At 25.5% G+C, this 14,931-nt stretch overlaps 1 protein-coding gene across 1 annotated transcript; it reads right to left on the bottom strand.

The window, feature by feature from the left end:
- Nucleotides 1-908: 908 nt before the first annotated feature.
- Nucleotides 909-3,571, bottom strand: LOC122849860 (sphingosine-1-phosphate lyase). Its single transcript, XM_044148705.1, has 7 exons — nucleotides 3,468-3,571; nucleotides 2,536-3,107; nucleotides 2,235-2,471; nucleotides 1,956-2,165; nucleotides 1,652-1,890; nucleotides 1,308-1,575; nucleotides 909-1,232 (listed from the first exon to the last, which is right to left on the bottom strand). The coding sequence occupies exons 2-7, from the start codon at nucleotides 3,088-3,090 to the stop codon at nucleotides 1,122-1,124; spliced, it is 1,620 nt and encodes a 539-aa protein (XP_044004640.1). The 5' UTR covers nucleotides 3,091-3,107; nucleotides 3,468-3,571; the 3' UTR covers nucleotides 909-1,121.
- Nucleotides 3,572-14,931: the final 11,360 nt, after the last annotated feature.

The following is a 14,931-nucleotide window of genomic DNA, read 5'->3' as shown; positions in this document are numbered from 1 at the left end:
GGCAAAGAGGTATTTTATTTTATTTCTAGTTCACCTCCTGCGTCACCTGCTCTCCTGATATTTCAAAAATAAATTTTATTTCTTTTAAAACAATTAGAAAAAAAATAGTAGCGACATTAATTTTTTAACAGGATCATAGAACAGGGTAAGAGGTATTTTATACAATTCCTAGTTCACCTCTGTTTCCCTGATATTTGAAAAATAAAATTTATTTCTTTAAAAAAGAAATTCTGTTTGAACAGGATTATAGAACAGGCAAAGAGGTATTTAATGAGTGCCTTATATTGCGCGTTCTCAGAACTAAAATTCAAAACTCTTGAAAATGATAGAAAAAAAAAAAACGTTTTGTATCAGGAATATAGAAATACCAAAGAGGTATTCTGTATCCTTAAGATTTTACCCCTTTAATTTTATATTTGCCTGATACTTCGAAAAAAAAGTTTTCATTTGTATCAGGAAAATAGAATGACTGAAGAGGTAATCGATGTTTCTACAAATTCACCTTCTTCATTTTACATTTGCCCGATACTTTTTGAAAACAAAAAAAAATGTTTCGTATCAGGACAATAGGATGGCCAAAGAGGTATTTATGAGTTATGAAAATCAAAAAAGTGATTGATGAAAATTTTAATAATGATAAATAAAATGGTTCAATAAAGCTACACAGAAATATATACAATCAAGCACCGGCAGCGCGATCTTGCTCTTGTATAAAATAAAAAAACGCAATAATAAGTTCAATAGAATAAGTTCAATAAAAAACTACATTGAATTTAAAATGTAAAATTAATAATCTTTCCAAATTAAATTATTTTATTTACATTGACATTCAATTAAAACCTGACTTATAAATAAAAAATTTATACAGTTATATTGTAATTTTTGATTAATTTATTCCCCAAATAAACTCCACACGTTAATTTAATTTTTAAATTTATTTTATAAGCTATAAAAAAAACATTTAAATTTTATGCATTAAAATTATTAACGAATAAAAATTTCAAGGCACAAGAAAAGGTAAGTGTAAGAGTATCAAAACAAAAATTAATCCCAACCACATTTTTTATAAATACCATGTTAGATAAATTAAAAAAAAAAAAAAAGAAAAATCTTTTGAGCAATTAATTTTCAATACTTTTTGGAGTAAAATACATAGCGTCAATAAAATATTTAATAATATCACCGACAATTGCACGATCAGGAACACTCTGGCTCATTCCATAAACTGCTAGCTGAAAAAACAAAAAAATATAAATTAAATAAAGTAATAATAATATTATTGACCACATTAAAAATAATAAAAATACCTTTCCAGAAACTTCTTCATCTGGTGTCTTATTCAAATCAACTAATATACTTCTAACATCATTTAAAAATTGATCAGCAAAATCTGATTGTGTATGAACATGTGTGACACAAAAATGTATTGCATTTGGAAATTGTAGTGCATTTAAATTCCATCCACGTGTTGATAATGCCTCAGACAAACGATATATATGAAAATGATTTGATCCAATTGCAATGACTGATGTTGCTGGTGTTCCAAGTATAAAAATACCATCCATTTTTCTCAATCTAAAAAAAACAAATCAATAATATTAATTTTGTTGTTGCAAATTTATTATTTTTTAAGACAAATAAATTAACTAACTCTGCTTCAATGTATCTAGTTGTGTCAATGATTTTTTTAGTTGTTGAAACATATCCATCATATCCAAAATGCATCATTGCTGCCCAACATGCTGCAATAATACCACCAGCTCGTGATCCATTAACTGAAGGTGATCCATAAACACCACCAGGCCAATCAGTTGATATTGTATATTGATGATGACGGAATGTTTTATTTTTATACAATATTAATGATGAACCTTTTGGTGCATATCCATACTAAAAATTATAATATTTTCGTCATTAAATCATGAATATACTTAAGCACACATCAATAAAAATACCTTGTGTGTATCAGCCGAAATACTTGTTACACCTTTTAATCTAAAATCAAATGGTGCAACTTGATAGCCAGCATCAGGCATAAAACATATCAAAAAACCACCAAGACATGCATCAACATGAACTGGTACATTATATTTATCTCCAAGTTTTGCAATAGCCTCAATGTTATCCATTGTTCCATATGGAAAATTTGGAGCTGATCCAACAAGCTTAAAATTTAATTAACAATTATTATTATATTATTTATTGTAGCTATTGTTGTATGAAAAAAAATTTACCATTATTGTATTTCCATTAATAGCAGCTTTCATAGCATCAATACTAACAGTAAAAGTATTTTGATTAACTGGAATTGTACGTATTTTAATTTTAAGATATTTTGCTGCTTTATCAAATGCAGCATGTGCTGTTACTGGTACAACCATTTCAGGATATTTAATTCCATTTATTTCTCTTGCATAATCACGATATGCTTTACATGCCATCAATATTGATTCTGTACCACCTGTTGTCATCTGTATTAAAATAATAATTAAATTTAATAAATGTTAAATGTTGATATTACATGTATTTACTTACAGAACCACATGATGATTCATCACCATTAAATAAACGACATGCTATTCTAATAATTTCAGCTTCCATTTTACATACACCAGGAAATATATCTGAATGTAGTGGATTTGTGTATGATGCAATACCATAAACTTCAGTCATTAATTTTATTAAATCAGGATCATTTTTGTAAACTGTACCTGATACTTTACCATTTTGCCAATCATATTTACCTAGGTAAACATTTTCTTTGACTTTTTCAATAACTTGATCATGTGTCAATCCTTCAGATGGTAATTTAACAAAAAATTTAACATCTTTTAATCTTTCAGCAGCATCTTTTTCAAAACTCACATTTAAATCTGTCATTTGTTTTTCAATTTTTTCACGTACAGATGGTATACATTTAACTATTTTAAATACTTGTTTTTTTCCACGTTCAATAAGTGTTTCATCTTGATTAAATGCAAAATTCCAGGCCCATACTGCACCAAGTACTGAGCCAGTTGTTATTGTTACTATTTGCCATGGCTCTTTTTCTTTAAATGTACTATTTATCAATCCTTTAACTGAATCCATAACTATTCAATTATTATCTAAAATTAAAATTACCAATTATTATAATGTTAAAAAATATATTTTTAATAAATATACATTGTTGTAAATTATTTTATACAGTTAATATATTTATTTTTCTTATCATTATCTTCTTGATAATGACATGATTTTTTGTAATAATAAAAAACTTAAAATTATATGAAAAAAAAATAGCAAAAAATATTCAAGATAAATTAAAAAAAATTGCCAAGTCATGATAATAATAATTTTACAATTAATTAATTAAATAAATAAATGAAATTATTTGTGTTTTTTATTATTTAGAATTTTTGATAATATTAATTATACATTGAATTTTTTAATTGAAATAAAATAACTAATTATAATTGAGTACTCACGTTTATTTTTTTTTAATTTTAATAATTAATATCAATTTATAAACAATAAAATAATATTGTTTAGAGTGATGTAAATCCAACAGGTGTTTAGCTCAACCTAATTTATTGTTATTATATTTATATATTAATTTTATTATTATTTTAACTGGTTGTTGGAGTCAGCTGATTATGATTTGAAATGTATTCGCAAGAGGCGCTAAATCGTGGCGCAACTATTTTTGAACATATTTAAAACCAAGCGAATTATAATTAAATGAAGAAAAAAAAAATTAACCCGTTATGTGGTTAAAAATAATTAAATAATAATAGCTTTAAAAATGTAATTTTTAAAAATGAAAAATATATATTATTTAGTTTAATATATTTTATAAAAATAAATTTTATTTTTTTATTTTAATGGTCAATTGCAGCTCACACATGTGCACACATGCTCACACAGCTATTGTAATTTGTCATATGCATATCGTCAGACATAATCTGGTGTCTGCTTGATATATAGCCTTCTTTGGAATTGAGACTAAAAGTCAACATGTTGGCCCTATTGCGTCAGCCATTACTAAAATCGGTTAAAATTGCACAGTGTAAGTTTATTAATATTGTCTAGGTTAATTTTAAAATTTTTTTATAATAATACTTGATAATTGATTAATTATTTTAGTTGGTGTCAAAAAATTTGCTCAACCGATCCCAAGAGTACTCAAAAAATCATATAGTCAACATGGATCATATCGTCCTTATTCGGGACCATCTGCGTTAGAACATATCAAAGGGTTTGTAAAAATGGTGTCGATGTGGCCATTCTTTGTGGCCTTCTACTTCTACTTAAAATGGGTAAGGTTTACATTCATCAACCTTTTTTTTTTTTTTTTTATAATTGGCAATATATTACAGACTTACGTTTTTTTGCAGGGTTTTGAGGGAGTCCGGAAATACAAAGAAGAACAATCCAAAAAAGCAGAAATGTGAAACACACTTAAATTATAGTAAAAATAATAATAAATAACTAATTATTATTGAGTACTTACGTTTGTTTTTTTTTTAATTTCAATAATTTTAATTTTAATAATGAATTCATAAACAATAAAATAATATTGTTTGGAGTGATGTAAATCCAACAGGTGTTTAGCTCAACATAGTTTATTGTTATTATATTTATATTATTATTTTTAACTGAGTCAGCTGATTATGTTTTGAAATGAATTTACAAGAGGCGCTAAATCGTGGCGCAAATATTTTTGAACATATTTAAAACCAAGCGAATTATAATTAAATTAAATAATTAAATAATTAAAGCGAAGAAAAAAAAATTAACCCGTTATGTGGTTAAAAATAATTGAATAATAATGTAATTTTTAAAAAGGAAAAATATATATTATTTAGTTTAATATATTTTATAAAAATAAATTTTATTTTTTTATTTTAATGGTCAAGCATTGGTGCTGTTATAAACTATGATATGACACGTTTCTTGTATGACATATCATTTGAGTATTTTTAAAATAAAAAATAAAAAAAAAAACAAATTTTTATCAATAAAAAAATAACCATGTTCAAACGTTTGACTCATCTGATAAGAGTATGACAAAAGAAAGGAAAAAAAAATAAAAAAAATAGGATGCCAACTCATATCATTAGACACAATGCAGTAGTAAAGCCTCGATGATTCTCCGAGTTTGACAGAAAAAAATAAATAATAAAAAGTGTCATTCAACGTAAAAAAAAAAATATAATAAAAATGGAAGAGCCAATAAATTCTCCTGTGCCATTAAAATCAGAATTAACTGATGATAATTCTCCACCAGAATTGCCAATAATTTTAGGTGTGCTATTAAAATCAGAATTAACTGATAACAATTCTCCAACAGAACCACCAATATCAAAAACTCCTGAGGTTGTAAAAAATTCACGAGAATCATTAACATCAACTTGTTCATTACTTGAACCATCTGTGTCATCAGAGCCAGCTGCTGCACCAGAATCATCATCACCAGAATTAAATAAAGATGAGATTAAACAACAAGATTTCACCAAGCAACTTCCACCGCGTAAGTTTATCTCATTAAATAAATAAAAAATAATATAATAATTAAAATAACATTTACAGAAAAAAAATACAGTGAAAAAATAACATCAATAAAAGATCCAAATTGGAAAAAACGTTTTGGCCAAATAATGGGTGATGCAATTAGAACAACATCATCAATAAATCATCATGAATTACGTATCAAAAATATCGTTGATTATTTATCAAATTTTGGTGTTGAAACATTGAAAGATTTATTTAAACCACCACCTGATTGTAAAGATGCAAAGCTATCATCAGAATATCGTGCAAAAGGTGATTATTATTATACAATGGCAATTCGTAAATCAAATGATAAAAAAAATTTGAATTACTTGGAAGATGCACATAAAAATTATACAATGAGTATTGCATATGCTCCAATAAATTCCATTGAATTATCACTTGGTCAAGCTAGCCGTAGTGCTGTTTTATTTCATGCAAAATTATATGCTGATTGTTGTGATGACATTGATAGATCAATTGACAATGGCTGTCCAGATGAATTACGTGCCAAATTATTATTACGAAAAGCAATGTGTTATCAAATATTAACACCAGATGATAAAATAAATATTAAAAAACAATTTGATCAAGTTTATAATTGGATTTACAAAATGGATGATAATATAGCTGTTAATTTTCGTAAAATTGTTGATAAACAAATTGACATTGATCCAGCTGATAAATCAAAATTTCCTATATGGAATTATGCAAATAATATTCCAAAATTAAATAAAATTTCTAATTCAAAAATAAATGGATTAATTGATGATGTTAAATTAAAATTTACTGATGATTTTGGTCGTCATATTGTTGCTGGAAAAGATATTAAACCAGGTGAAATAATTGGTGTTATTGAGCCATATGCTAAAGTACATTTTCCATCAATGAGATATAAATTTTGTTGTCATTGTGGTGTACAAACATGGTCAAGTATACCATGTAATTCCTGTCCAACAATAATTTTTTGTTCTACTGAATGTCATGATGCAGCACAGGCTGAATATCATAATCTTGAATGTCCAGTATTTCAATCAATGAGAACAATTGGTTTAAAGAATGAATTATTTCTTGTTGCACGAACAGTTGCAAAAGCAATAAAAGATGCTGGTGATATTAATGATTATCAAAAACATCTTGATGATGCTAAAATAAATACAGGTAATTATAAGCATTATATATTTTAATCTATAAATTTAATATAATAAATTTTTTATCAACAGATCCATTGGATAAATCATTTACAAATGAAACATTTAATTCAAAAAAATTTTCAAATATATATAATTTTTTGGGTCATCCATTGGACAGTCAATTGAAAATAACAATATATGCATATCCAATTTTATTGGCATATTTTTATGTAACAATGACTGATAATTTTTGCAAAAGATACAGTGTTAATTTGACAAACTTAAAACATGATCCAAAATTTTTAAGTTTAATTATTTTAACACAAAATATTATGCAGTTGATTAATAAAAATAGCATAACAATGATGACATATTGTGATGGTGATAAAAGAGCAATTATACATGGTCTTTATCCTGCTATTAATTTTTTTAATCAATCATCAACACCATCAATGGTTAGTTCATTACAAAGTGATAAATTAGTTCTCACTGTAATTCAACCAATTAAAAAAGGAAGACGTATATTTTTTAATTGTGAACAGCATAATTCAATGGCCATTAAGAGTGAACAAAAAAATGATTTTTTAGATAAATATTATTTAGCTAAGGAATCAATGATTGACAATGATTCATCAACATTATCAACACTTGAAAAATCAACAGTTAATGGAAATATTAGTGCTAAGATGATTGATAAACTTGCTGATATTAAAAATAAACTTGAAAATATTATATGGCTTGTTGAACATTTTGAACAAACTGATGGTAATGTACCTGATATTTCTGATATTATAAAAGATGCTAATGAACTCATTAAAAAAACAACAAGTCGTGGAAAAAATGGAAATGAATTTTTAATTGATATATTTAATACACTTGAAAGATTTTATCAATCTTACAATAGTCCATGTGTTAAATTATCAGGATGATATTAAATTATTGAAAAAAAAATAAATAATAATTTTGATCTATATAAATTCTGTTGATGTATCATTTAATATTTTTGGTGGAAATTACTTCTTGCCTTCGTAGCTCCCAAGAGACTCAATTGATAATTCTTTTTTGTTCATTTTATTCCAATAAAAATATTTTAATTGTTTTGAATTGTTGTTGTTTAATTTATTTCAATAAAAATATTCACTTACTTTTATTTTTTTTATCTATTATTTACGGAATTTCCCAGATTGATTAGATAGTGTTTTTTTTTTTTTATTTTGGTCTTGGTTTTTTGTTCTGCTTAATATTAAAAAAAAAAAAAAAATTGATAAGATAATAAAACTTAAAAAATATAAAAACTAGAAAAACAAAAAAATCAAATACGTCAATGGATTTTTTTAATAATGTTCAAGGCTAAAACTTGTTATAGATAAAAAAAAAAAAAAATAATCATTTCTAGTCAGTAGAAAAATTAAATCATGGAGAACGACCATGAAGGTGAGTTGTAAAATATTATAAATATAAATCAATATAATTAATTATCGTTTATTTTTTGCATTAATTTTTTTATAATAAAGATGTTGAGGAAAAATTTCCAACAAATGAATTTGATAAAATATGTATATGGAAATACTGGAGTTTGAAAATTTTCCATAGCGGATGAAGTCAAAGAGGTTTAAAATCACGGAGGGGGTAGTTTAGCCTTAGGGTTAAATCAGAAGAGGTGGCACCATCGAGATGTTGAATGTGTATATACTTGTGATAAAGAGGGTTGAAGGGAAAAAAGTTTTAAGGGGCGTATAGTAAAGAGAATGTTGAAGCCATTACAGGGTACAAAGCTGCCACTTGATTGCCGACGTTATTCCGTGAGTTCCTCCTCGCTTCATTCGTATTCATGATTTAAATTCAATTGGCTTTTATCCTGGTATATCCTGCTGGCTATACCAAGTTATCTAGCCAAGAGAATACATACGCTTTTTTTTTTTTTTTAAATAAAATTTAAATATATGAAAATTTCAATATACTATTATTCTAGTTTTTTTTTATTATGAAGAATAATGTATATTTTTTATAAATATAGTCAAAATATTCTTGAAAATATTTTTTCTATAAAAAATTAACTTTCAGCATGAATTTACATTAAATTTTCATTATTTTAAAAATTATAGTGTTTTTATTTTCACCTCGAGTCATTATTAATAATTGTAAAAAACAAGTATAAATATTGTAATTTCAGTATTTTGAGTTTATAAAAATTCTCCTAATAAAACTAATCGGTAATTTTTTTTTTAAATTTGTAGACCAATTAGATACTGATTTCAACTATAGTCTTAAAAAAATTTCCATCATTGGCCAAGCTTTATTTATATATTATTTATATATTACAAAAAAAAAATGAATACCAATTTTCCAAATTTTTTTTCCAACAGTTTTTTAAACTAATACATGTCACGTTGTATTATAAATATTTTTTTTCATAAATTATAACAAAACTATAAATAAAAAAATGCCTTTTTAATTAAATTAGATATACTTATAACATTTTTTATTTGATTTTTAAAGATGATAAAAAAACAAATACAAACAACTGGTGAATCAGCGTACCGTTATAAATATATCTATGGCGTCATTATCACGAGAATTTTTAAGAATTCATCTTACTTTATATTTATTATTTTAGTTCTTATAACAAAAATAAATTAATTCAAATCATATATTTTTTATTTTTAAGCCAATGAAATGCAGATGTTAATAAAAAATCGACAAGAACAATCCGAGGCAGAGGGTTCTCATAAAATTGACAATGTAAAAAATGTTAATATCTAAGAGTTAAGAGAAAGATGGGATACTTCTCGATCAACGTCTCATTTTTGCTAGTTCAGAAATAAAAATGTGGTAAGATACTTTGATCACTCGTGTAATTAATTATTATTATTATTATAAACAATAAAAAAAATACATGTATGATACTTTTTCTCTTAAAAAGTACTAAAGGTGATAATTTTTTTTCCTTATTTTTTTATGATTTCGATTTTGAGTATTATAATTATTTACGAAAAATTTGAGTATATGCATCTTCAAGAGAAAAATCGTTATATACCTATGTATTTTTTTTTAATTTTTTTATTTTAACAATTCGGTCGCTGGGATTGAAATAAATAATAAATAAATTTAAAAAAAAAAATCGATCTTTTTCACTCAAGTAGGGAGTGGCTCAAAATGGTCAACCATTTTTTTTCTTGTATCAGGTTTAATCAGTTTTAATTGTAATCAATTTTAATTTTTATCATTATAATTAATCAGGTTTAATTTTAAATTAGACCCTTAATTTTTTTAAAATTTTTGTTAATAAATTTTGAAAAGAACAACTGCCATATTCTTGACATAAAATTTATATAGTTTTTTTTAAACACATGACAGTCCTTTTAAAAATTGATTAAAAAATGTTATTTAATTTTCATCTGATTATTTTGAATTTATTTTATTAATCTGTTAAATTATTGAAATTTTTTATACACAATATTTATTCTTTTTTTTACCCCAATTAATAATTTTTTTATTGTTAAATATCATCTTGTTAATTTAATATTTTTATTATTATTATTTTCGTTTGGTAAATAATTGTTTTAACGAAATTTAGTTTAGCGGGTCCTGTCCACCGTTAAATTACGCTGAAAATAATTAAATGAAATATATGTAATGATAATATAATTTGTTTTTCAAATGTATATTTAATAAATATATCCGTAACCAATGAAAAACAAATATTTTTATCATGCAAAAAATATATTCTAATTAATTTTACATGCTATGATTTAAACCAATCAAAAAACAAGTCAAATAAATAATTAAAAATACATTTTTTCATATTTTAAATTTGTATAATAATAGCAATAATTTATTATTATAATTTTCGATAAAAATTAAGTGTTTTTTAATTGTCTAAAATTACGTTTTTTAAAATTATTTATAAGTATATATTACATAACACAAATATTTAATTAAAATCAAAACCGCTTTGTTTTTTGTACGGTGGCTAATATTTATTCCGTCGTGTTGCGTGGTATCAACAGCGTACGGTGGCATATACAGTGTCTCCGAGGTTCACAATCGACCGTTTGGCTGTAATTTAGATTACAATCCTTGGTGGAAATATTTCTCCGAAATTCCTCCGGATTACTCCAGATTATTTCGAATTGCTCCGGATTACTCCGGATTATTTCGGAATTGGCTCACTTCGAAAAAATTCGGAAAAATACGAGAAATCCGTAGCAATTTCAAAATACAAGCAATGGTTTCAAGCAATGTAATGATGGCATTGGTGTGAATTGTTGTCCTGCTACAATGTGAAAAAATGCCATTATTAATTTTATGCATCAATGGTAATTATTATAATTTTTTAAATAACTTACTTTCTTTTTGTTTGCTATTTTTGTTCATTTTCATTGCCCAACTGCTTGCCAGGCAGTTTACCTGTTGAACTGCTCTGAATCGTCTCATTAATATATTTTATATAAACTTACTTACTTACTTACTTACTACTTTGATTGTAATACTACTTTAATTGTAAGTTTTATTGAGAGCTGACAATTGTGTTGAGGTGACCCTGGCGGAATGGTACAGCGCGGTAAGTTTTGACATTACGTCGAACGTACAATGGGCAGAAATTCGTATTCGTATAATTCACTGTATAATAATTGTACAGTGAGGTATTTTTTAATTAATAACAATACCGTACAATGGTTGTACAACGAATTTCTGCCCATTGTACGTTCGACGTAATGTCAAAACTTACCGCGCCGTAATCGCCACCGTTGTACCGTGCAGAGTTTTTCCAGGGAACACTCAAACATATATATCTATCCAAAATGTTCGATAAATTACAACTGCTACTGCAAGGCAGATGAAGATGGCTATCAAACAAATAATTACTTGAAGATTGTTTTATTATTGGGATTGGGTATTACCATCATCAGTCTTAAATTCTACAAGCTGACCTCTAAAGTCAGCACACCAGATGTAAAGGACAAATGATGTCAACAACATATTAAATTAAATTATACAACCAACAAACAAAAAATAATCAAATAAATAAATTAAAAAATTATTACAATACTTGTGGTTAATTATTAAATTATCAAGTAAAATAATAAATTATTATATATATATATCATATATAATAATTTATTATTTTACTTGATAATTTAATAATTCATTTAGTTGGTGTTCAAACTAGACCACTAAAATCACTTTTATGCCAAACCGTACATAGCTATTGTTTACAATTCATATTTTGTTACAAAAACACCTATTCGTGGTGAAAAAATATACGCGCAAATGATAAATCTTATGATATTATTAATCATTTTTTTCTTTAATGATCCCAACTGATTTTTTTAAGAGACCATGTTAGATAATTTAAAAAAAAAAGAAACTTTTGACTAATTAAAGTTCATTGCTTGTTGGAGTAAAATACATAGCGTTGGAGTAAAATAACAATTAACAATATAATTTATATAATAATTTATTATTTTACTATTGTTTTTGCTAATTTATTAGGTAGAAATATTCCTCCAACTTTCTCCGCCTTTTTTCCAACTTTCTCTAACTTTCTACGAAAATGACCCATGGTTGGAGAAAAGTTGGAGTAAATTTTTGGTTGAAGAAAGGTTGGAAAAAAAATGAAAAAAAGTTGGAGTAAATTTCAGGTTGGAGAAATGGCGGAAAAAAGTTGGAGAAAAGTCGGAAAAAAGTTGGAGTAAATTTTTGGTTGGAGAAATTTGTCCGCCATTTCTCCAACCATGGGTCATTTTCGTAAAGAGGTGGAGAAATGGCGGAGAAAAGTTGGAGAAAAGTCGAAGAAATATTTCTACCAGGGGCATCAGGCATAAAACATATTTAAAAACTGGTACATTATATTTATCTCCAAGTTTTACAATAGCCTAAATGTTATCCATTGTTCCATTCAACATCATTCTCCTGTGCCATTAAAATCAGAATTAACTGATGATAATTCTCCACCAGAATTGCCAATAATTTCAGCTGTGCTATTAAAATCAGAATTAACTGATAACAATTCTCCATCAGTATCACCAGTATCAAAAACTCAGGAAATGAATTTTTAATTGATATATTTAATACACTTGAAAGGTTTTATCAATCTTACAATAGTCCATGTGTTAAATTATCAGTATAATATTAAATTATTGAAGAAAAAATAAATAATAATTTTGATTTATATAAATTCTGTTGATGTATCATTTAATATTTCTGGTGGAAATTACTTCTTGCCTTCGTAGCTCCCAAGAGACTCAATTGATAATTCTTTTTGTTCATTTTATTTCGAATAAAAATATTTAATTGTTTTGAATTGTTGTTGTTTAATTTATTTCAATAAAAATATTCACTTACTTTTATTTTTTTTATCTATTATTTACGGAATTTCCCAGATTGATTAGATAGGCTGGATAATATTTTTTTTTTTTTATTTTGGTCTTGGTTTTCTGTTCTGCTTAATATTAAAAAAAAAAAAAAAAAATTGATAAGATAATAAAACTTAAAAAATATAAAAACTAGAAAAACAAAAAAATCAAATACGTCAATGGATTTTTTTAATAATGTTCAAGGCTAAAACTTGTTAGATAAAAAAAAAAAAAATAATCATTTCTAGTCAGTAGAAAAATTAAATCATGGAGAACGACCATGATGGTGAGTTGTAAAATATTAAAAATATAAATCAATATAATTAATTATCGTTTATGTTTTGTATTAATTTTTTTTATAATAAAGATGTTGAGGAAAAATTTCCAACAAATGAATTTGATATTTGGAGTGATACATTTGGACAACGAATATACGAATTTGTTGAAGCAACAACACCATTATTTAATGATGACAATTACATAAAGCAAATGTTAGATAATCTTGTAACAGATAAAATAGCTTCATCAATTTACAAACCAACAGTTGCTGAAAAAAATTCAACAACAGCAGCTAAACATTTGATGACTGGCAATTTATTTTACCTGAAAAAAAATGATGATAATGAACAGCAAGACTATTTAAACTTGGCATTTGAAGAGTACACTAAATGCATAATTAATGCACCAAAAAAAAGTAATGAATTATCAACTGGATATGCCAATCGTAGTAAAATTCTTTGTGACATGAAATTATATTCTGATTGTCTTCTTGATATCAGACGTGCAGTCATAAATGGTTATCCAGATTATCTGAAAAGTAAATTATATCTTCGCAAAGCTGAATGTCTTCAAGTTCTAAATACAAACGATCATCCAGATGTGATAAAAACATTTATAAAAATACGAAAATACATTGATAAAATGGATCCAAATGAAAGACAAGATTTTAAAAAACAAGTTGATCAACAAGAAAAATTAATATTCAACAAAAATCATGTATTTCCAAAATGGAATTATGAAAATTACATACCAAAATTGAAGAATGAAAATTCAATACTACCAGGTTTATCTGAATCAGTTAAATTAAAATATTCAGCTGAATTTGGCAGACATTTTGTTGCTACCAAGGACATTAAACCTGGTGAAACTTTGGCTGTTGTAAAGCCATATGTTAAAATTAATTTTCCAGAAACAAAATATAAATTTTGTTGTCATTGTGGTAGACAATTGTGGTCAAGTGTTCCTTGTAACACTTGCATTGAGGTAATTTTTTGCTCAGAAAATTGTAGAAATTCAGCAAATGAAGAGTACCATGATATTGAATGTCCAGTATTATCATCATTGAGACAATTTGATCTGATTGATGATCAATTTATTTATCCTAGAATTATTTCAAAAGCTATCAAAGAAGCTGGTGGTTGTGTTGATAATTTAATGAGTGAACTTGATCGAGTTGATGCTGAATTAGGTAATCTATATATTTATTTTGTTTAATATTTAATTTATGCTAGCTGTTTTAATTTGTCGACAGATCCAATGAAGAAAGGATTCACCAACAATGTATTTGATACTAAAAAATTCATTAGTATTTATAGTTTATCAAGTCATTTACCTAATGATGATTTAAAAACTTCAATTCATGCATATCCAATATTAATTGCTCATCAATTTGCAACAAGAACAACATTTTTTGGTACAAAATTAAATGACGATTTGAGAGAACTAAAAGATAATAAAAAATTTATATTACTTGTTAAATTAATTCAAAGATTAATGTTGATTAATTCAACAAACAGATCATCAGTTATGATACTTGATGAAGAGTATAAAATTCAAACTGCTTTTCATGGAATATATACATCAGTTTGTTTTTTTAATCATGGATGTCATTCAACATTGGCAAGTTC

Source organism: Aphidius gifuensis, linkage group LG2, assembly GCF_014905175.1.
Source record: "Aphidius gifuensis isolate YNYX2018 linkage group LG2, ASM1490517v1, whole genome shotgun sequence".
In the NCBI taxonomy this organism is placed as follows: Eukaryota; Metazoa; Arthropoda; class Insecta; order Hymenoptera; family Braconidae; genus Aphidius; species Aphidius gifuensis.
This window is presented reverse-complemented; position numbering and strand designations above follow the sequence as displayed.